Here is a 25,139-nt window from a genome sequence, read left to right on the forward strand (position 1 = left end):
GTTTGTGAAATAAAAAAACATGGATTAAAGCAGAAGGAGCAACAAAAGATTTGAGTCAGAAAATGGCTAAGATGGAGCCAAGAAGCTAAATATTTATAGGCTTTGAGTTTTCAGCATAGCAGGATAGAGGCAGGTTCACTAACCCACCCCAGCTCTACAAAGACACTGGGCCACCTCAGCAGTAGATTGTAAGCTCTGCTTCTAGTTGGGCTCCATTGCAGTCAGTGACTGATCTTTCCAAAGGACTCCAAGATTTTGCTTACAACAGACAAAATTTTTCTTCAAAACTGAAAGAAAACAGACCAGCTACCTAAAACCTGATTAAGCAGCCACATGGGGAAAATAAAAGGCTTTATGAAAAGATATGAAAGTCTATGCTCTTTATCCTGGCAACCATCCCAGCATCTCTTGTCAGAAACACACATCTCTGTGAATCAGTAGTCCTACTACTACATTGGCAGGAATGAAGTGGCTTTTCTGGGATTCCAGCTCTGCTTCTAAAAACACGGGAAAGTTTGGCACTTCAGAAACAGAAACTCATGAAAATTCAAAAGAACAAGACATAAAGAAGGTCAGAGCATAAACACAGTAATATGCTATGCAGTGTATTGGACTGAGGGAAATTCAGACCTTAGAGAAGAGCTGCAAAGTTTGTAACAAATGAAAGAAAAATGTTCCCAATACCGTTAATCTTCAGAAAGCTACTCGATAAATGTTGGCTAAAGGTAATAAAAAAAAAAAAAAATCCCTGGAAGAGGGGAAACAAATAAGTACTTTAGCATAGTTTATTACCTGTCCAGTTAAACTGACATGGTTCTACTTTTAGAGGCTATAGAGAAGAGGGGAAAAAATAATTATAAAAAATCAGTATTTTCAGGACAGGAGTTTCTGGAGTCTTCATTTCTGAAAGTAGGCCTCAATTTGTCTCAGAAGCATTCACAATACTTGCATAAAATGTATTGCCTGAAGAACAGTCAGTATCCCTTGTGGACACAGGATCATTCCTCATGTTTCATAGAACTTTTGTTTATCTGGTGCTGTTCCCTTGCTTTCTTATCTAAAAATCATGTCAACTTCACTTTGCCCTGTTTTTAAAGATTCAGAAGCTTAAACTGAAAGAGGGAAAAGAATGTTAATTATCATTAGGCTCAGAAAATAAAATTGGCTGGTTTTATAATGGCACAGAGAATTCTGAAGTTAGATAAAGAACCAGCAGTGTAAATTCTAATGTTGATGCATATTTCGCTTCTGCACAAGGCAGTAGTTATAGAAATGTAGATGCTTTGTTGATGTCTGTCAAACAGAATGCTGGGTTAAATCTATAATGTTTCCTTATACCAAGGTTAGCCGCTGTGGCATGAAATTACAAACCTAATTCCAATGAAATTACAACCATGTATTTCAGTGTAAAATGTTGCATAACACAAAGGGTAAACTGGCAACAAAAGGAAAAGAATGTGGTCCCTTATAAAAATGAACATTTTCCTTGTGAAATGACACTTTCTCCCTTCAGCTTGAAATAAACTGCATTTCAGATAAGTTGTATTTAGAGACATGAACACAGAAACAGCAGACTTAAGACCTTTAATCAGTCCTTGTTTATTATTTTAATAGCTGCTTCAGAAGGCAGCAAAATATTCAGTGACTCAGCAAGGGGAAAAAAAGACCTGATATATTTGGTAAAAGGTATTTAGCCTTTTTATTTCCGACAAATAAAAGACGCTGTTGAGGGGATGGATCCCTGTAGGAATGCTTTTATAAAGGGCAGTAGGTCAAGAAGAGCACAAATTGCTTTTCTGCTTCAGATGGAAAGACAACATGCTTCCAACATTTTGTTACGGAAATTCTGGCTGAGAAGTAAAGACCTTGATTACATGGTGGAGATGCTACTGCCTCCTGTAGCAGTAAGGCAGAATACTCCCCCCCGCCACTTTCCTTTCCTCTTTTTTTTTTTCTTCCTAATTTTTGAAGAGTCTACAGAAGTATTACTGTAAAAAGTATATTTTCTGGAAACCATAGTGGAAGAAGGAAGAAAGCCCAGTTTCCAAATATATTTGCAATTAGGTATTGAATGGCTGTAAATGTAAGGAGGCTGAGCTGAATGTGGGACTGCTTACAGCTTTTAACATGCAACCTAACAACTTCAAGATACTATCAACTGATGTAATTCTTGGCTGCTGGGACTATCTGTGAGTCAAATGAAGATCTATATCTATCTTTTTAATAGGAGACACTTACATGACATGCAAGTCACATCACCAGCATGACGATCAGATTCCATTGTTGCCGGGATGGGTCCATGGTTTCATTACAGGAAAGCAGTCTTTATTTTCAAAGACAGAGAAAAAAAAATGTTTTGTGAAAAAGTGCACCTTTTTTTTTTTTTTTTTTTCAGGCCATTTGAGTGGTTAGAAGCTAATGACAACACATTATATAAAAGTGCTTATCTTAACAGCTCCATGTGTCGTTGTTCCAGCAAGAATTGCCATTTTCAGTTTCATTACTCCATGGCAGATAGCAGTGTTCTCAAGGCAGTACTGTTTACTAATCAGGTAAGAAGAAACATGCATTCATTTTCAAAGGGTAAATATACGGCAGCCCAGGTGTTACCAGCCAAAATGCAAGGAAATATGTCTGCTAGCACATGCCTGTCCCCTAAGTTAGCTTTTGCAAAACAGTAACTTGGTATCATTCCACTGATCTATGCAATTGTAAAACCTGGGTATTTGCCATCTCAGCTATAAACTAATTTGATGGGTGAATGTTCTGCAATAAGACTTCAAGGACAAACCCCAGCTATTACAGAATTAAATAATTTGGGGATTTCACAAGAAAAATCTATAGTACCAACTTTTCCAGCCTTCTCCCCATTCCAGAAATGGGCAAATAAGCTCTTTTCTCTATGGAGACACAGAAAAAAGGAAAGTTGCTGGCTCAGGCTGTCTGGAAAGCTCTTTCTTAGCCACCTGATTTGCTTTGCCCATGTTTTAGAGCAGTAATTTTCCTATTCTACTACCTATTAGTAGATAAAATAGCCATGTCAAACTGAAACACAAATGCCAGTTGAGCACTGATAACTATTTCTACCTTTCTTACCTCCCTTGCCTTGCGGAGCATTTCTGCTGTTAGAATGTTCCCTTTTGAAAGTCTTGTTTAATAACTTAATATTGATGCTATTGTATTGCTACTTAATGAAAGCAAGAGCAGTACAGCTGGTCTCATTAAGTTAATGGCTCTCATATCTTGATGTTGGAGTTGAATTATTATCACCCAACAATACAAGTATTTAAAAGCACAGATCCACTTCATTCACAAAGATAAGATACAAAAAAACCCTGAAGTGTAACACTACCAAGGGGTCTAAATATAGGAAAAGGTAATGGAAATACCTTATTTCTTTCCCACTGCATCTTCAAGTATTCATGAAAACAACTCCAAGCTCTTGCTCATTTTTCATTTGTAAAAGGGAATAGTTGTATTTTTCTATGACCCATTACTGTATCAGGGAATTGTAACACTATCAGAGTTCTGGTCGGAATGCATGGAGATTTGTGCCATAGTACTTGCCAATAAATTGCCAGGTATGACACCCATGGCAACCTTGAGACAGAATAGGAATCCTTATTTCAATGGTCACTTAAGTAGCATCAATGGACCCTATTTAAGAGTTTTCTTTCCCTGAAAGCAGAGCAAATTATGTGAGCCAAAAAACATGAGGAAAATGACGTTTGAGTTCCCATAGAATTGGGAGCCTAAATTGAATTAATTGATAAACAGTTCCTTACAAATGCATTAGAAGACTGTTTTTGGCAGTTATTACATTAGTTCAGTCCACACTGTTTCCACAACTTCTCTTAGCCCTTTGATGTTTCTGTTATTGAATTTCTCCTTCAGTCAGAAGTGTATTTATTGCACATAGGGTTATTTAAAGCTGATATGAGTTACTCATACTGCAAAATTTGCCATAAAAACCTTCAGAAACATAAGCTTCTGCTGGTAGTTTAAAAAACAAAACCCTACAGACTCATATTTAAGACTTCTTAAACTGAAATGAAGGGAGGGGTAGCTTTTACACATTTTGCTACTGGATCGTTAGGTTGTTTATGAAAAACAAATGAATCTTCAAAACTAGCTAAATACTGAGAAACAGAAGCAAGAGCCAAGTGCTGGTTCTGACCCTGGAAGACCGCAGAGCTGCTGTTCTGGAGTCTGTCATTCAAAATAACCTCTCAATCGCACAGTCTGATATCATGCAGTTTCCCTGCATCCCCTTTTACTATTTTTATTGGTCAGAACCTCTTAGCTCTGAATAACTCTTGCCATGTCCCAGCAACGACAGGCCTGATGCAAACAGAGACCGAATTACACTTAATGTACAGTTTCAGTACTGTTCTTAGAGGACAAGCACCACAGTTGTTGCAAATGTATCCCTAGCCTTCCTTACCCTTTCAACAGAGAGGCCAAAGATGAGTGAACGTATTTTCTAATATAGACATTATGACATCAAATGGAAGACAAGGGAATTTAAATTGCTCTTGGATATGAAGAAGGATAGGGAAAATGGACTCTTTTTGTCAACAGTAACCTGTTATTGACTTATATTTAGCTTGCAGTCCATGATAATCTGCAGCTTTTCCTGTTTTATTGCTGGCTTAGCAAAGTTGCTCTTCATTCAATACTGCTGCATTTGATCATTTCATTTTTATTTCCTAACTGTGACTCATATGTCTTTGAACTTTGTGTTATTGGTTTGAAACTGATTTTTATATATTGAGTTGATTTTAAATTCTAATTATGTCCTTCAGAGTGCTTGTAATTACTGCCAATTTAGTGTTATCCACATTTTTTAAAATTTTAATTTTCATTCCACTATCCAAACAGGTAGTCAGCACTATAATTATGTCAAGCCCTGGAACAGACCTATGCAGAGCCCTATTATAATTTTCTTTTAGTTTCATAGAAAACTATTGACAGCTCCTCTTTGAAATAAGGTTGCACTCCTATTTGTACACCTGTTTGTACACCCATTTTACAGTAATTCCATCTGCACCAAATCTCCTCAGTTTGCTTAAAGAATGTCCTATGAGATTATGTTAAAAGCCTTAATAAAGTAATTTCTACTTTTCCAAGGCTGCTTACTATGAAGAAAAAAAAAAAAGATTACACTGACAATGTGACTTGCTCCTCATCAGAAGCAGCTAATGTAGGTTTCTCACTTTCTGATCCTCTAGCTGCTTACAAGATGATTGTTAGCAATTTGTTCCAGTGTCTTATGAGTTGTCAACTTTCAGCTGATTGGCTATAACTGCATGGTCTGTATTTTTCCCTTAACTGTAATATATATCCTTTGTTCTCTCAGTTCTCTAGTTTCCCACACATTCTCCTCAGGTTCTCAGAGTTAGTTGTTGATAGTAAGTTATTCCTTCCATTATGTAACCTTTAGTTAAAACTTCCTGATTCCCTTCCAGTTTCAGTACTTTTGGCTTATATATATTTGTAATATTGTTCTATTCCGGTCCGTGTTTGCTTTCACATTTGGCAATATTAACTGTCTTTCTTTACTAATATAAAATATTAACAATATTAAATGTCTGTTGATTGTCTGATGAATTTTAAACTTCTCTGTGAAAACTGAAACCAAAGAAGATAATGTTGACTTTAGTCTATCATTTGCCATTCATTACTTGCTCATTCCTCCCATTAAGTAATGGGCTTATATGTCTTCCTTTTATTTTCTTAATCTTTACATCTTGTACGGCTTACAAAACAGAAGGAAATAAAACAATAAAAGATAATTTCAACTGATGTTTATATGTGCAAGCATATTTGTACCCTAATGCACTAACATTTCTGTAAGTGTTCAGCAACACTTGCAAAAACCATGCAAGTACACTCCTCTGCAGAAGTTAAAGGTGATCCATTAATCATTGTAGGGGAACAAATAAGATTTTGTTCCAAATTACTCTCTGAAATGAAACAAGAAGGGACAAAATGATGAGTGCAGGCGCACAGCAGTGAATGTATGTGTAGAGGAATGTCAAAAATAATAAAAAAAAGAGTTGTATTTTATAAATTGAGTTGATAAGAAAAAGTCATTATTGACTCTTCCATCCTTCAAATCTGAGTAGCATTATCTCAAAAAAAAACATTGCAGGGAAAAGGAATAATTCTTGCCCATTTTAGCTTTACAAAAAATTGTTTATAGATAGTAATATATCACAATAAGGGGAATAGAGTGAAGGTATTTTGAGCAACTGCTCCTCTGCATCACCAAAATAAATCCTGAGGGAAAGTACTGGAAAAGCAATACATTCAACATTTTAAAGAAGACTAGAGATGCAAGGAATATGCTAGAGGGGTTAACCCATTTCTACCAAAGAGGTGGAAAAATCTGACAAGCAGGATGAATACTACAGAGGAAACATTGCAAGGAAGGAAAATAATATTATTGGTTTATTAGAGCTGTATAAAATCAGAGGGTAATGTCTGTTGCATGGAACAATAGCCAGTTTAAAAAGTTGTTGCATCTCAGGTGATTTATAGCTTTCAGTGTAAAAAACAGCCCTAGAAGTTCTGGATACTGGCACAGGCACAAAAAACCCAAGTTTACTGCTACAAGCTGTTTTTATTAAAATGAACTGGGGAGAAAGATGGCCATGGGGATAGGTATCTAAGCTGTTAACTGAATGTGAACAAAATTATAGTATCCAGATGCATCCAATCAAACAAACAGCAATTATAGAGTGTTCCCACAAGGTATAAAAATGTGTTTGGAGGGTTCGTATATGTATGTAGTTTTTAATGTGTGTGTGCCCAGATACATTAACTAAAACATTTCTGAAAGCAGACAATTAACCACAGGCTATGGTTTTAACCTGCCATGCAGTATGGTTCCTAGTACATCATCCTTTTCTGTGTCTTATATGTGGCTATTGTAGGCTAATAATGTTAACGGATTTTCTTTGGAAGCTGAATTATTTAGCAAAATGAAGCAAATTTTATGCAGAATTAAGTGTCCTTGACATTGAATGACTTTTGCTGAATATCTATCACATGAACAGGTTGACAAATACTTATATCCTATACTGATGTACAAACTCACTGCTGACTTATTTCTGAAATCAAGTGTATGTCATGTGGTTTATCCAAATTTGATCTCTTACATCATTTAATATTTGGAATTAGGGTATTGGCTTGGCCCTGTCTTGCAGTTTTCCAAAACTGATCTTTGAACACATTTTCAATAGAGATTTAGTCTTCTAGCTTTGTTAATGTATCGTAACAGTTGAAGCCTTGGTAGGAAAAGAGCATAAGTAATTAGTTACTCATCATAAATCGTATCAGTGTTGTTCTGTTTGCTCAGCCTCTCGGTCTATCAAGCAGTAGACAGCATCTTCCTCCTCTTTTTTTATATTGCAAGACAAGAAAAAAGGTAACTGTCCTTGTCTATAGTATTGATAACATTTCACATACCTATCATATCCCCTTTTATTCATCTCCTGTAAGGTAAACTTTTTTTATCCTTTCAATTTCTCTCCGTACAAGAGATTTTCCATTTCTCTTGTCCTGCTTCACATCTTTTTCTGAACTGCCTCTAATTCTGTAATATCCTTTGTCGAAAAGGTATGACAAGTACTTCGCACAGTATCCTAAAAGGGGTCTCACTATTGATTCTTTTAACGGTATGTCTGTTTGTATGTATAGCCTATATTAACTTTTCCTACTTTTTTTTTTTTCTGTCTTTCTGGTTTTGCTCTATTTTGGAACTGATTCTTGAAAAGATTTTATTTAGGGATATGAAGTTCACATTGCTGCATTTCTTTTCTTTATACTGGCCTCAGCATGTTCCAGTTAGGATCATGATCAGAAGTAGAATGAGCATGAGCTGTTTTTGTCAGATTATTGAATCAAAAGGGCTTGGAGTGCTTGCATAAAGGGAGCCTTACCATATTTGGCACTCTCACTGTTATCCTTAGGAGGTGTAGTGAAAATGGGGACTGAGGTAACTCAGAACATGACTAGGACTTGTTAGGTAGTACTCTGCCTGCTTGCTTTACAGATTAAAAAAAAAAAAGTTTTTAGCACAGTTGATTGGTGTCGTGGTTTAACCTCAGTTGGCAACTAAGCACCACGCAGCCGCTCGCTCACTCCCCCCCACCCGGTGGGATGGGGGAGAGAATTGGAAAAGCACAAGTGAGAAAAACTTGTGGGTTGAGATAAAAACAGTTTAATAATTGAAATAAAATGATAATAATAATAATATGATAGTAATAATAATAATACACAAAGCAAGTGATGCACAGTACAGTTGCTCACCACCCGCCGACCGATGCCTAGCCAGTCCCCGAGCAGCGGCCCCCCCCGGCCAGCTTTCCCCCAGTTTATGTACTGAGCATGACGTCACATGGTATGGAATGTCCCTTTGGCCAGTTTGGCTGTGCCCCCTCCCAGCTTCTTGTGCACCTCCAGCCTTCTCAGTCGGTAGAGCATGGAAAACTAAAAAGTCCTTGCCTAGTGTAAGCATTACCTAGCAACAACTAAAACATCGGTGGGTTATCAATTTTGTTCCCATCCTAAATCCAAAACACAGCATTGTACCAGCTACTAGGAAGGAAATAAACTCTATCCCTGCCGAAACCAGGACAATTGGGTAATTTTGACAGACCCCAAATTCAGTTCTAAGAAAACTAAATCTAATTATAACACAGCATAGTATAAGCAGTTAATTATGAAAAAGAAGCTAATGTAGAGACCACCATGGAAACATATTGTTAAATTTAACAATAACATTGCTTAATTTACATATCAATTCACTTTAATTCTGCCAACTCCTGATAATTATATGACTAACCTGTTTAATCACGTTAAACATGTATTTCCCCTCTCTCCCATAGAGCTCAGTGCAAAGACTGCAAATGAATATGTGAAGCTGTATTTCCTCACATAGAGCAAGTTTGTATATAGTGGTCATTTGGCTAGGATATGAAAAGATCGAGGACAAAAAATGGCCTTGATAATTTACAGAGGAACAAAAATTAGCTTTATAACATTGTATTCTACATTTTACAGGAGGAACATATCTTGTGGGAAACCAACATCATGACTAAGAAGGAATGGGTCAAAGTGGATATACAGCTACCAAAAGGGCTAGAAAAATTCAAGGTATGAATGAAAAAGGCATGTGCTCAATTTTTGAAAATGCTTTACCTTTTTGCTTATAAAGCTTCTAGGAAACTTAAAAATTTGTTAAAATTATTTGTATCCTGAAGGGCTTGCTGTTCTTCATTGCTTCAATGTGAATAAAGCTCTGGTTATAGCTCAACAAAACACCTACACAAACGTCATGTGTTGAAGCAGCTGGTCTTTCATAACATGGAAGAAAATGAATATAAATCTCACCATATTTTAGGTAGTCATTTATCTGAGTCCATCTCAGGTATTACCAACTCATTTAAGTGAGATGATGTGAATGATGTTTGTGGGATTTCAGTGGAATGATGTAAACCAGTAACTGTGAAAGAATATCTTCCCCTTGAATTTGCAGGCATAGAGAAGAATGCAAATTTACATCTACTTAATTCTTAAATTAATTTACAAGTTTCTATTTTAAGTAATTTTACATTTACAATTATTTTTTTATAATTCTTTAAATAATCATCATATTTTACTGTCTCAACAACCAGCTGAAAATGTAATCTCTGTGAAAGGACAAAAACTAAGTCCACCACAAGCATTGACATTTTGACTTATATTAGAATGAATGCATTTCAACAAGCTAGTAGGTTATCAGTACCTGTTGTTGCCTGTCTCTCCTTTTCTCACAAGGACAAGTGTGAATAAACAAACAGATGTGTAATGAGACTATCTATAGTATCCAAAAATAAATGAACAAAAGGCTGCTGAGATTGTATGTATACATGTAAAAAGCCAACTCTATGCATTCTTTGTACAAGGATCACTTGTGTTTAGGGGAGGAAAGATACTATCTTTAATTATGTCACTATGTAATGTTTTCAGCACAGCATTCTGCTGTTTGAACTGGTAGAGAACGGATAGTATTAGAAGGCTTTTGTCATTTTGAAGAAATTGTCTCTAGTGGAAGATAATGACATATAGAATTCTTATTTCTTAGAAAGAAAAATGCCTCTTGAGATTTCATTCCAACCTAATTCCCAGGCTTCGGGGAGCGTGTCAGAGCCTTCTGCTTATGCCCCAAATCACGTCTGTTTTAGTTTCCTTCTGTTTTGTCAGAAACTCTGTCCAGCTTTTCTTCCACTTTGCTTTCTGCCTCTTGCACATGACTACTTTCTGAGGCTCGCGCTCTGGCCATGTCCCAGCCTGTCACAACCCACAACTCCATTTTTGATTTGTGCTTCCAACTCCTGTTCTTGTCTCTCAGTGCTTTGTTTCATTGCCATCTTCATCTTTCTGATGAATCCAAGCTTGCTTCCTCCTGTTTGCTCCTTTAGCTCAGGTAAAAGAAACTTGGAGATCACAAGTTGGGTAATCTCCTTGCTGTGAGACCCAGTAGAACTGGGCTCCGCAGTGGCCAGGAGCAAGAGATGTTCTTCTGAAACTTCATTGCTCTAAATCAGCTTGTGAAAAATCTGGTCAGCACAAAGGAACTCTGTAGGAGAGACAAATGCTCCTTGAATGTCTATGCCAATAGCAGTAAAATAAGCAGGGCCAGGGCACAGGCCCAAGGATTGCCATGTGATAGCCCATATAATTAAAACATTAGCATGGTCCCTAGCAAAGTTTTGACTCCAGCAAATTGGCCATCTCCCAGACAGTGCCTGGAACAGTTCAAAGGTTACCAGCAGGCAGGGCCTGATCCCGCTGCATAGACTGGATGCAGCCATCTTATTTTAAGTGGTGAAAGAGATATCGGTTGTTAAGCTATGCTGTTGCAATTGGTGTCCAAGGACAGTCCCTAACCCATTTTATTCACCTGTGAGCGTAACCGAAATTTTTTCTCTTGGGCATCTGCAAAATGAGGTTCTGAAGAGACTTCAGAGCAGAAGATGGAGTCTTTAGGATGTTACATTTCAGGTCACTCTTCTAAAGCGCAAAGGTATTGCAAGTTTTTAGTCAAATGGTTATGAGATTAGCAGTTTTTCTTTAAAATAGGCTTCTACTTAACTTCATTCTTGGAATTTGTCAAACCATTTTAGCTGAAAATTTTCAGAAAATTCAACCTGAGGTAGTTATACGAAATTTCAGCTTCTGATTTGAAATTTGTCATGGTTTTGTAATGGAAAGTATCCAGTGCTTTTTACACATAGGACATTATTGTTTTATAGAAATGAAAATCAGGTTTACTCTGTTGTCTGTTAATGCAAATATTTTAACTGTAACAATCCACAGCTTATGTTTAAAGGAACACTCCAGAGCAGGGCAGGTTTCATCTGTCTGAATAGCATCCAGCTCTTGGACACTACACCATCAGAGCCAACATGTTTCTGCTCCTTAGAAGAATTCACCGGCACTGATGGGCAGTCCACGGAGCCTGGATCAGCCTGTGACTCTCACCCAGATTGTTCTGACAGCAGCGATGAGGATCCAGCAGCCTGCTGTAAGTGAATTGCATTGCTTTAGAAGGACATTGTGCTGAAGAGTATTGTGAAACTTAAACAGGTCTATCCAAGAAATGGCTAAAATACTTAGCTATTATTTATATGGGTTCTTTTCACCAGAATATTTAATGATGTACAGGTTAGTGACAATATTCATAACATTTTCTGTCATACATTTTTCTTCTTCCCATTGCTTTCTATTTCTCTGTCTGGCCTCATCAACATATTTTGGATCCAGATAATAATTTTTTAAGTGCCTGCAGAAGTGCAACATTTTGCATATTTTTTCTTAAGTGTATTCCCTACATACAAGGTTTATAACCTCTACTTCCCTAACTTTAGAGGGACTGAAATCTGCCTTGGGGTTTGTTGTTTGAACACTTTTCTAATTTAGATTGTTTATGAGTTATTGTCACAAAATTCATTAGGTCACATGATACTTGCATGGTGATTCAAATCACCATACAAATCAGCTACAGTTCAGGAGCTATATCTTTGTCATGATATTTTCAATTGACGGTAACTTTACTTAGAAGCCACAGTTTCTACTGTACAATCAAGAGGAAAAACAGTTAAAATTACTGAAAGATGTCTCTAATAATTCTGAAATAATTTAGAGCTCCATGTGAAAGTAGCTTTAGAGAACCTATTCCTTCTAAAATTAATATTATACAGCATGCATCTATATGTATGTTTGCCTGTGGTAGTAACACTTAAATGTGTGTTATAGATGAAAATTTTGTACATATTTCAGATATTGGTAATGATATACATTGCTGCTGGGAGGTGGAAATTAAAATTTTTAGTGTCACTCAGGATAGCAGGATGAAGGACACTGATAATGTTTTATTTTCAAATTTCATGAGAAGATTTTAGGAACTATATGTGACTATGAGGTTTTTTTAACTCACAGTCTGAACCTTTAATCTTTTCAATTACTTAAATAGCCACGCAGGAGCCATCTCTGAAAGGAGTAATATGTGCAAATGTTGAGATTACATTTTACATAGGAATGTTTATACTGTTTTATCTCTGGGTGGAGTCTAAGTCAACATTAAAGTCTATAGGGGATCCCTCCTTGACATCTGTTTTCATTTTTTACAAGACTTGACCCTATGCTGTTAGCTCTGTGTGTGTACTGGTAGGAGTGCAGAGTGTCCTCTCATGCTCTTTAGGAAGAGGGATGGAATGAAAGTGAATACTACTTTATAAATTGGACTTTATTTCTCACCTATTTAGTGTTCCCACTTCAGGAACAATGTAAGAGAATTGTGATGAATAATGAGTGGGAATATAGAAGAATAATTTTAAGATTTAAAAGGAAGATGAAAAATAATTGTCCCAGTTGAAAGGTAGCTGTTAATAGTACTACACAAAGTGAAAATAAAGATAACTCTAAAGACTTACAGGCAATTATATTTTGCATGCAATGCATTACACTTTCTTATTTTACTTTTACGCCTGTGCCTCAGACACTGGACTTTGACATTGTTTAACTGAAAGATGAAATAACCTAGATGTAGTCAGTATTTTAGAGTTAAAGAAAGATCACAGTGTGTCTCACTCTTGAGAATATTGTTTCCGTCATGCTCATGTGGATGGGTCAGAAAAACTAGAGAGTGGGTGGAAGAAAGAAAGTCAGAATGGCCTGGGGATCTCAACGCTGTCCTTTGTGGCACCTCCAGAATTAGGGTGCTGCAGCAAGGATCAACGGGAGGCCCAGCCAGTGCAAATCTCTCTTCAGTTGCTCTGCCTAGTGCTCCACTGTCTGCTGCTGCCTCTGCAGTTACTTTTGGTTTACCTCGTGGCACTGATTCTCCACTAACACCTAGTCTATTTCAATTTAAAGAAAATATCACTCAGTTGAACCTGAGACATAGGGATTGTGTGCTTCACTGTGTTGAGGCATTCGCAGGTTAAAGATGTATCATTTTGTTAGAGCAGTGCACAAAAGTATACCCATCCTCTCAAAAGAGTGAAAAAAGGTGCTTTTCTAAAATATAAGTAACTCCTAACAGTTGCATGTTGCTCTGACTACCGACTGAGAAGAAAAAAAAAAAAAATAGCCATCTTTAAAATAACAATAACTGTTTTTAAAGTTGGCCCATTTTAATGGCTAATATTGTCTTGGATACTTCACACACTCCTTTCCAGGAAAGAGGACCCTAAATGTGGTATTTAGCTCTTCAACAGTTTGGTCAGCCTAGAAAATTCATCTTTCTGACACTTTCTGCAGTCTTGAACAAAAGAGACCTAAAGGAAAAATCATCCTTTATTTCTGTCCTTTGTTCTTTTCCTCCCATTATGTACATTTTCCACATGATCTTGAAATTGTCCTCCATGATATTTAGAGTGCACTACATTTATTCACATTAATTTTCAATAAAAATTCCTATCTTTTACAATAGTGCATATTTTAGCCTCTATTCTTTTAGGTATTTTAGCATCTAGCCTTGGACACATCCTCAGTAGTTTCCTTTGATGAAGTACTCTCATGTACTGAAAGAGCTGACAGACCTCCATACTGAATGAAAACAAAGGCAGACAGCTGTTACTTAGCAATGTGAAGGATTTCCCTCTTCTTTGAGGATTTTCTTTGTTACATTATAATGGGGAAGGAAAAATAATGTTTCTCTTTTCTCATGTTAACTTGGCATGAATGGTCTTATAATAACACAATTTACTACAAGAACAAATATATGTTTTACAATGCTTCTTAAACTTTCCTTTTAATCTCTGCCCGTTTATATAAATATCTATTTAAATATATGAGAATTAAAAGTCTCAAAAAATTAGGAACTTGCCTGGGAAACACTTATGCACATGAGTAACCGCCTTTATTTGAGTAGTTTTATTGAAATCAATGAATCTAATGAAGTGACAAATTATGAAATTAATGTTTTTGGTATTAAATTCTACATTTTCATTATGTCTTATTTGACACCACTTATTTGAGATCACTTCTAAATTTCTTATTTCACAGTGACTGATAATAAATGATCAAAACCTAGTTAATATATTAAAAACAGAGAAAGTGAGATACAGTGCTTAGATCATTTGAAGGATTAGAAAGACCCCTTTCATGCTGATGCCTTTTCTTTATTTCCTACCTAATATGAAGTTTTGCACTAAATGCTATGCCAGATAAGAAATATTTCAAGCACTATACTTAATATTATTATACATTATTTATATGTAACAAACACAATACATATAAAAACATCACAAATGAATCAGTAGCTAGGAATCCTAGCAACTTGGCAAGAAGTCTAGGAAGCGCTTGCTATTTTCAAGTGATATCACGCTTTGATACAGTAGTGGTTCTGGAAATTGCCTACTCATCAGCATTCACGTAGATTCAAAATGATTGAGGGGTGGGACATCCTGCAGCTGTGTCTGAAGGAACATCACCTCCCATTTAGCCTAATTAGAAGCCTCCTTAAGACACCTTTGTTTTTAACTCTTCTGGTTTTAATTTTGCATCTCTAATATTAGCTTAAATATTCTCAGCCTTTCATAGGATTTGTATAATTTATGAATAGAAAATATGTAGAATGAAGGAAACTTGTATAATTTTAAAGCCATGTACCTTTTACTGCATTTCATTTACGGTAGAGCAATTTACAATTGCAAATCCTTGAAACCTTCTACAACAGATGAACACATATGCAAATCCTTTTATTACCATTCAACTTTAAAGTAGAAAGTATTTTTTAGTCTGAAACATTTGTTTTACTACACATTTATGTGTATCCTGTGACACATTAATTGCCTGAAATTGTCAGTATCTGTCCATCAATCTTGTATGTACATGTGGAGAAAAAGAAGCTACACCCATATTATTTTCACAGCCTTCTTCATTGCTTATGAACACTGTGTAGCATTGCCTTTATGTTTCACCGGAACAGTTAACTCAAAGTAAGTATACCCTCTGCAGACCCAGGGTCAACATGAGATTCTCTTAACACCACCAGTCTCTTAACCCTAAGCAAAGTAACTGAGTAGTTTCAGAAGGAGATGAGGCCATCTCACCTAAGGGACTAGGGTGTTATGAGAGATCTGTCTAATGACTTATGACATACGGAAGTTCAGGCTAGATGACCTATGGCCATCTGTGATCTTTCTGCATGAATCCTTTAACAAATTCTAAATAAATAAATCTAATCACAAACTGGTAGGGAATGTGCACGGATAGTCAGTAAGAAGGTATATGCGTAACCTTCTCTTTCCCAAAATGTCATTTCCCAAAATGACATTAAATATTAGCCAGAAGTGACAAAATATTAATGGCAAAGTAATCACACAGAGGTGCTTTGGTCGCTGATCATACAGATAGTTTATACCCCAAATTCCATAGGAGATTGGGTGCTGTCACACTGAGCGAGGGTAGCAGCCCTCCTCATTCAATACTACTAGTCAGGGAAACACCAACCTGATGGAGAGACAAGCTGTGTGTCCCCACTTGTGTTCATTTGATTGAGCTGCCAGAGTAGGATTGAAAAGCTTCATCCAGCTGCAGGCTAGCAAAGTTGAAGCAATGTTAACTGGCTGGTAACCCAGCCTAGCTAACAGGACTGCTTTGTGTTTCCCCCAGGAGGATCAAGAGGAGCTGGGATAGGTAGAGTAAGCTAGTCAAAGAAAAAACATTTCCATTTAACCTCCTAGTGCTCTTGGAATATGTGCTTTGTTTCCTGTTTCTTTTTTTTTTTTTTTTTTTAAACATGGAAAAATGGTTCATATTAATTGAAAAATCTTTGCAGTGTATTTTATGACTTTAGTAAGCTCCGCGTATTTCTTGAAATTCAAGGAGATATGTTTGGGGAACATTTTTTTCTCCTAGTTACATCCTGGAGTTTTTGCAGAACTGGTGTAATAATTTACTCCTTGACTAATTGAGATATACTGATATACCCACATTAAAAAAAAAAAAAGACTATTTTTCAAATTTGGCTTGTTATTAAAATGAATGCAGGTTCTTGTTTCCTTTCTAATTTCCTTTCTGTTTTGCTGAATTATAAATAGATGAATGTCCAAAAATGAGATTTAACTCGTTTTGCTTTCAGAACGTAGAAAATCTTTCTGCAGTTTGAATCCAGTGAAATCTTCCCAGTGAAATAAAAAACATAAGCTCTGATAGTAAGAGGTGCAGTAGGAAAGGACATAATATACCAGAAATATGCTTTATGTCTGTTTAACTTACATAACTGCAGTATGACTCCTCAAAAGATATAGGTTGTGCAGTCACTTATTTTCCAACTACGGATAGTGAAACATTCCCTATAATCATTTGAAGGTTCAAATAAAAATGTAGAAAAAGGCTGTGAATAATAAAAATTGTACACTGTTTTGATGGGAAAGGAGCATTTCTCAAAGTTTATTAATGTTTGAGCAATGAAAAAATACACTGAGAAACCGTTTCACTTGGATTTGGGTTTCAGCCAAAGCACACAACTTTTTTTTCAAGCTTGATTAAATATTTACAAGCACCCCTTAAGTTTTTAGAATTAAGTAGTGATAAAATTTAAGTCAAACTCTTAACTCAGACAATTGGGTTTCACTCACTTTTATAGCTGTTCCCTAACATATTAATGCTTTTAAAAATGAAGTATTACTTCCAGAAACTACATATGGTGGAACACTTGGGGTTGGTAAGTGACTCTGGCCCAGTGTGTCTGCATGACTGGATGTTTGTATAGAGCTCATCATTTTAAATTACAGGTGCAATGAAAAAAAAAAAAAATAGTAGCATCTAAAACATGGTCAACATTACCACATTTAGGGAACCGGAGACACATTTTTTTAATTCCCTGTCTCCCTCCCCCCTGCAAAAAAGCCCAAAAGCACACCACCGTGAATGTTCTTCCTACCTTTATAATTGTGTTCAGACTTGAATAAAGTTTGAAAAAATGACTGGGCAAAATAATTTGATTTGGAATTGTGTCTTTTTCTGTGTGCATGTCTTTTTTTCTTTTTTTTCCCCCACTGCTTGTATATTCAACCTAAAAGATGATGTTCATACATTTCTTTTTAAATCCATAGTGTTAGGAGAAATTTTACTAATGGCTGCCAGTGTAAGAAATGATGATTTCACCAGACTTCTCTCTTCCTGTTGACCATCAAGGGCAGTGATGGGCTCCGTCTTGATCACAGCCTTGCTGTTTTGCCAATTCTTTTAGTACACGATTTCCAAATGTAGCTTCAACAGTCAGCTTTTCACTATGAGCCAGTGAAAATCCCTGAGCCTGGTATTGAACCACATTAAATGACGACAGATCTGGTGTCATCAGCACATGAAAGATGTTGTTCTTCATATTGCGAAACAACTCTTCTTGTGACCCTAAGTACCTCTAGTTAAAAGAAAATAATAATAATAAAAAAAAAATTCCCATGCTAAATACCTTATTGAGCTGTAAAATATTAATCATCAGTACCATCTTGATTTCTCTTTCATTTTTAAACCATTATTTTAACTTTGGCCTGGCATTTTCCTTCCAGGAACAGTTTTTTGTTTGCTTAGTATACAACAGAGTAAGTTCTTTGTGTCTACGTGGTCATTTATTGATGTCTTTTTGGATATTACTATGCAGCCACTGCAGTCAGCTTCTTACGCAGACCTTTCGCAGGGTTTAGGGAGGCCAGAGGAAAGAGATATTTAAGCGAAGAATGTTTGCTTTTTTGTGTCACATCGGTTCTCTCAAGACTACTTAGCTAAGGAAAACACAATACCTAGACATAGTATTAATTACTGTACAGCAAAACAACTTAGTCTTTGATATAAATTTGCATATTCTACCTTAATGTATTAGCAATTGAAGTCTAATTAACAAGGTACCTTGTCAAAAGCATGAAAATTCTGTAATTAAGTTAACCAAGTTTCATGTTTAACTAATATACTGCACTAAACAGAAAAGCATGCTCCATGGAATTTTAATGTATATAGTGAATCCAGATAAGAGACACTGATATTTGTGATTTATTTTGTACCTTAAGTTTTAACTGCTCAGATAACCTCTTTATACCAGGAAGACCTTTACTATGGAGCTTTACTGCCATGGTGTTTCAACAAAAATGCATTTCATTTTGGTTTTGTACAATCTGAAAATTGGAGTAATATGTATAATCATGTCTGAGGATGATATGTTGGGATAAATGTGCCATGAAGTCTGGAAAGTGCCAAGTATAGTACAAAAGCAATTTTTACAATTGTGATAAGTGACCCAAAGAGTTAAGTGTAGCACTTTGTGATGCTGTTCTGGACTAGGAAAGAAATCTCTTAGATTACACAATTTTCTAATCAAAATAATTAATTTCACTCAAGAAATGCCAGAGTGTGTGAGATTGTTATACAGTTTAAATTGGTCTAACCCATACCAACTGAGAAAATGGTCTTTTACTTTGCAATAAAAATTTCTAGGAGACCTAAATAATTCATAAATTTAAAACTCAATTTCAAAAATAAATTAAGTGGAAGCTTAATTCATCTTTACTTTCAGTGTATTTAAAGCACTAAATACATTTAATTTTTTCACATTCATAATTAACTTTCCAGTAAAATTCATATTTTAAAAATATATAATATTATTTTCTTAATCTATCAGCAACCTACATACAGGTCTCATCTTTAATACGATATAGTTTATTCTCTTATAGGTGGTTTCCTTCATGGATCTGAGTTTGATTAAGAAGAGAAGGGCCTGCCTGCTCTGTTACCTGTATTGTCGAACTTTTTGTCCATCTGATTAATCTGGATTTCAGTGAAACATACCAGCTCTTCTTTAAGACTCCTTGTACATCCAAATACAAAATAGTCATAGTTCTGGCATTAAACTGTTGCAGTAAATTCAACTTAATGATCTCTTGTCGTTCTTACAACAGCTAATTACACTATATGTGATTTTGAGACTGACCTCTGTGGATGGAAGCCACTAAGCATAGGTGATGCTGACTGGAACATAACGAAAGAACAGGCTCCTCTTGACAGGAGACTCGCTGGCAGAAGCCATACAACTAATACTGGTCATGGTGAGATTTCTTTTATTATTATTACTTTCTTCCTTCTGTGATGAGTATTTGTACTTGTAAATGGTGACAGAGTGATAACAAAAAATGATTTGAAATGGATGCTACATAGTATGTATATAACATAGGTAACATTACAGAAAGCTAGTCTGTCGGGGATGCTCTCTCTTAGATGTGATTTGGTTACTATGCCTTTGTAACCTTCATTTTTTGCTGGGGCAATCAATGAGGTATGAGACTCGATCCAGCCTTCAGTTTTTTGAGATACTGACCTTTGAACTGACATAGCTAACTTTGTTCACACATATCATAAGCATCTTTGTACGCAATATTCACACAAGGGCCATTCTTGAAAATATTATTCAGACAAAATATCACTGTAGCTTTTTGTAGAGTGCAGGTAAATCAATGTTTTGTCTGGGAAAAATAGAGTGGGTGTAATATCCTTTGAACAGTTGTTCTTTCAACCCATAGTTGCTATACAATGCATTCTGCTGGAAAAAGTTTATTCCAGTAGAGGGTTGTTTTAAAGTATTTTTCCAAAATGAAAATGTTATTACAGCATACTGCATAAAACTAAAACTGCCTAGCATGGTGTCATTGTCAAATAATATTGGGAAATATTCTGTTACTTTAATTTTATTAAAATGTATCTATTACACTGCTTCCAGTGGAGATTAGATTACTTTAAAATCTGGGTTACAGTCCAATACCCCTTTAAGTTAAATTTTTTTAATGAGGTATATAATTTTTCAGCCAGACCTCTACACTTCTCTCCCATGTTCATGTTAAAGGAATGCGAAATATTAAGTATTACACCTCGAGCATTCAAAGGTAGAGGAATTCCAGGATTAAAATTCACCTGAGCAAACCCTAGTGGGTTGCAAGTATGTGTGTGAATGCTATATAATAACTCCAACTGCACAATCATATGCCTGTTTTTCCATTGGTCCCCAAGTGATGAAGTGCACCAAAGTTGCTATTCACTTTCTTAGCAGCTCTCTGGAGTAGCACTGGATTTGCATTACTGCACTGTCTGCAAACTTTACTGTGTCACAGCTTCCGAACTCTCACAGCTCCAGAGAACGGCACTGATATGCCTGTGTCTTTCCTATGTGGGTTATTCTAGGTGCTGGTGAGATCTGAGGTGTAATGTGGTCATAATGAAAGCTGCTGGTAGAAACATCTGCTCTGCAGCCTAGCAGCATGTTAAACTAGCCCATACAGAACTATGTGCCTCTGTACTTAAGCTGCTTTGATACCTGAATCATTACAACATCTTTATATGTTGCTGCCGGTTGAAGCCTCAAGCAGATCTTGAGGTTACCATGCAGCACCTGTGAAGCCCAGTAATGATACATTCCCCATATATGTTAGTGCAAAGGTCTTTCTGAGGTGGTTTTCTACCTGTCTATCACTGTGCCTGCTACAGCCACATCACAGCTTTAGAATTAGGCTTCCAGAATTTGAGCAAGTTTTTGCCAACATTAAATCAAGGTCCTTCAGGTTGCAACAGTTGCTTGTGATACCACAGAGTGTTCGTCTTTCTTCTCTCCTGGGGAGGGCAGCAGCAAATTTTGATTAATGAAGATCTTAACAAGGCTACTGTAGAGCCTCAGCTGCAAATTAAAAGAGGATCCTTTGAAGTACCCTTGCATTCCAATGAGGGGAGCTTCCCTTGCGCTGCCGAGCACTGCACGCCTGTTTGTACAAGGAGCTGTAACGGTCACCTCTTTGTGCCAGCCTTGCTAAAGCGATGCGATTATTCACATGGGGCTGGACTTAACCTTCTGCTTCATTATGTATCCATGGGAAATAAATGGCTAAGGAGTATGACTGTGGCAGCACAATAGCCGATTTTCCAAGATGTAAGGCAATATGTGTAATATCAATGCGCAAAAAAGACTGAGCCTTTAGTGTTGTTTTGCATAGACTTTCATGAAAAAGTCTCAGTATTCAGCGAAGGCAGCACTGACAGCATTCAAAATATGCTGCTTTAGGGCCCCTTGAAGATGTTTATCCTTCCCTACCTTTGTCTGAAGCACATCTGCTGTAGTTCAAATCCAAAGCCAGTTCGTTTGCCAGAGTTCAGATTAGATCTTTAATTAAGCTTTCAACGCCACTAGCACAGACAACAATGTCAAGTCTGTGGACCCCATGAGAAAATATAGCTTATTCCATTGGCTCCCATGGTCTGCAACATTGTCAGCATGCTTAAAACTGGCTGGGCTGCATTGAGAGTGAATACTGTACCCTTAAGGAAATTAATTTTTGTTCTAAATTCTGTTTGAAACATTATTTAAGCTAATTAAAATGTGTCCTTTAGGGATCCCAGCTGAGGTCTATGCTGTTTGATCTTCAGGGTGCTCTGTGTTGCAGCTCCTGCAATCCTTTCACTCTCCCCAGCCTGTGTGGAGAGCAGAAGGGCACCCTGCGAAGGTGATGGGAAGTGGTTGCAGTGTTTGGAGGATGGGAGTCTTAAGTTTTTTGCCTGAAGAGGGCAGATAAAAAAATACATCCAGTGGGTCTGCACAGTAAAGCCCTCACAGAAGCAACATCTGTTCAGAGCCTTTACAGGGCTCTGTATTTACTTCCTCAGGTTTAAGTGCTCGCAGGCACCATGACAGGGTAGTCTTAGCAATGGCTGCCCAAAATACCCTTTTTTCCTTCTCCCTCTTTCCTCATCTTTGGACTCAGTCATGTTAATTTTACTGCAGAGGAAAGAGGCAGGAGCATTTAGCAATTCTATTTTGTCTTTGCCTATACAGACACTGGTTGTCGCAGCCTGCTACAAGACCCTCCTTGTTATCCAGAGCCTGAACTGACAGCAAAGCTGTTTCATTTGTTTATGTTTATGAATAAGCTTTAAGTGTTTCACGGAGCACAGTATCCTCTCTGAGGTAGCTATTTGCCATTGGAGCATGACATATTTCTCATATTTCTTTGATTTTTGTTTACAGGAGCATTCATTTACTTCAGTGGATCACATCAGATGAAGACAAAGATGGTCATGTCTCATCTGGGGAGCCCTCTCCTTGTCAAGTTGTCCCGTGGGCTTTCCTGCTGTCAGGTAACAGTTTGATATTAACTATCCCCACCTTTGTAAGCTATCACTCACCTGATGTGCAGATCTGGTATTCTTCATGCTGTAAGTGTTGCTGCTGAAAAATTGGCTCCATTTCAATACCAGTGGAAGGTGTTACAGACTAATTCTTTGGGAGGAGGGAGATGTAGCAGGCTTTTTACTGCTTTGCTGCCAAATTTTTGTGTCTGATTATTATTCTTTCTAAAGCATCCACCAGGTGTCTCAGATTTAAGGCTATGCTTCAGGTTTTTGTATGCTGTGACAAACCTAGCTGGACAACAATATCAGGGCCATATCAACTCACAGTCAAAGCAGCCTGCCTTCTGAGCAAAAGCTGACAAAGAGTCACGCTGTCATCTGTAGACAGGAAAGACTCACACATCCAATGTCCCGTAACAGGACACCCGTGCTTTGAAGTCACTATATAGATTAACTATGTTGGTGTGACCGGAGAGAATTAGCCACCATGCTCCAGACACGTACTAACTTTAAATTGGTGGTTTGAGGAGGATGCTTTTTAAGCTGATCAGTGCAGTACTTGAGAGTTTACCTTGAAATACCTTTTTCGTCAAATGTCTTGTGGCTCTGCAGAGGAATGCAAAAGCAACCAGCCAGGATGGCGGTTGATCTGAGAAGCTAGAAAGCTACCTGGAAAAAATGGGTCAGGAGGGGTGAAAAATAGAAAAGTCTTAGATGAAAAATGAAAATACAGTTTTATAACTAGACTGTTGGAATTTTCACCAAAATATGTATTTTTAAAACAGAACTTGAAGAAATATATTAAATATATATATTATTAAAGAAATATACATACAAGAAAACATTCCCAACTGTATTTTTGTTTATCCTTTCAGCCACTGAATAAAGTGAATAGATGTTTTACAGTTTTACAAGTTTTTTCTTTTTTTTCTGAGACTTTTTTTGTTTTCTGTTCCATAACTGTTCAAAGCTTATGCCATACTGGGGAGAATCTAAGTTGTTGTGTTGTTGTGTTTTTTCTCCTACTGCATAATGCCTCCTGATTTAAGAAGTCCCAGAGAAGAAAAGGAAAAGATAGGGAAAGCTAGCCAAAATAATTTTATTGTGTTCAGTGGCAAAAAGAGGCTTTAGAGAAACAAAATAAAACTTAGACTGGTTGTTTAATTTTTCAGACTCAATGTAGAACAGAAACTGTAATTTCACTTAGGAAAACTTTTTTCAAAAATAAAAGTGTGAGAAAACAATGCATGGAGGAACTGCACTTGGCCCAAAAAATAGCAGAACTTTATTCCAGCAGGACCTAGGCTTCTTAGGTTTTTTCTAGTTTAAGGGACATGAAACAAGTGTTGGCTTAGATAAACCTGTTTTACTTGAGACTGTGGCTGACTTGGACTATGCACGTCAATGAGTTACCAGATCTCAGCTGAATAGTTGCAACTTGCAGCTGAGGAGTAGAAGCCTCTTAAACAATTTAAGAACAGCACCTTGTTGTCATTTAATGCACTCTCTCAGTTCTTAATCTTCACATGGCTTCTTAGTGTTGTAAAGAATCAGAAATGAAATGGATGCAGAATGAGATAAAGCAGGACACTGCTGCAGGGAACACGGAAGGCCTCGCAGCATCCCATCGGAGCCCTGCGTGTTGCATTACTCCTGGGACACCAACAGCCTTTGCATGCACAGTGCATTTGTTCAGGCAGTTTCATATCTCTTTTGTAGGCTTTGATACTGAGTAGATGATAAGCACCTTTCACGTTCAGATTAATTTATTTTAGAACCCCTTAAGGCAAACTGGGCAGAACTGGTATGTGAATCAATGAATCATTCTGGTTAGATCTATTGCAGAGTTTGGTCTGTGTTCAAAATAAATACAAATGTAGTGGGGAGGCACATATATTTCTCTAGTTAAAAGTCAGAAAAGAAACCAATTTTAATTTTGAGTATGCACATATTGAATGTATTTAAAGTTCCCAGATTCAACAAAAACTAGGGCAAGTTCTCACCCAGCTATACGTGTCTGAAAAGAGAGTGTTTTTGAAGACTGGAAGCCTGGCTTTCTGCCACATTTTCCCTGCAGACTTTTATTTCTGGGAAAGAGCAAGGAGTAGGGGTAGCTCATTAGGATGTGTATTGGTGTGTTATGCTCTCTGTGTATAAATGTGGGATGTTGCCTTCTGTTGGATGTCCCACTGAGAGGATAAAAGGATCTACATAAAGAGATCTATGTTTATTAATAGCTTTACAAGTTCTTTGGCTCCAGTTGTTTAAAAAAAAAAAAAAAGAAAGAAAGAAAATTGGAGTTGAGGTATAACAGTTTTATATTGTGCCTTACTGGCTAACTGAAGCTTAGAAGTAACTTCTTCTTGCAGCTTCTTGTAGCTGAGTCTTTCTGTAGATGTCAGCTAAAAACCATCTTCATTTAGCTCAAGTTTTTGGAGTTGTAGAAGCAAGTTTCTAGTCCTAGCTCTCTGTTTATGGCT

At 36.8% G+C, this 25,139-nt stretch overlaps 1 protein-coding gene across 1 annotated transcript in view; it reads left to right on the forward strand.

Moving 5' to 3' along the window:
• The window catches only part of MALRD1 (MAM and LDL receptor class A domain containing 1), a 296,434-nt gene that overhangs the window by 22,514 nt on the left and 248,781 nt on the right, over positions 1–25,139 (forward strand). The window contains exons 7-11 of the mRNA XM_009330606.1: positions 2,396–2,552; positions 9,070–9,162; positions 11,368–11,575; positions 19,452–19,598; positions 22,556–22,665. Of these exons, the coding sequence (XP_009328881.1) occupies positions 2,396–2,552; positions 9,070–9,162; positions 11,368–11,575; positions 19,452–19,598; positions 22,556–22,665 (715 nt within the window). The remainder of the gene's footprint in view (positions 1–2,395; positions 2,553–9,069; positions 9,163–11,367; positions 11,576–19,451; positions 19,599–22,555; positions 22,666–25,139) is intronic.

The sequence above is a fragment of the Pygoscelis adeliae genome, unplaced genomic scaffold, assembly GCF_000699105.1.
Source record: "Pygoscelis adeliae isolate BGI_AS28 unplaced genomic scaffold, ASM69910v1 Scaffold27, whole genome shotgun sequence".
NCBI lineage: Eukaryota > Metazoa > Chordata > Aves > Sphenisciformes > Spheniscidae > Pygoscelis > Pygoscelis adeliae.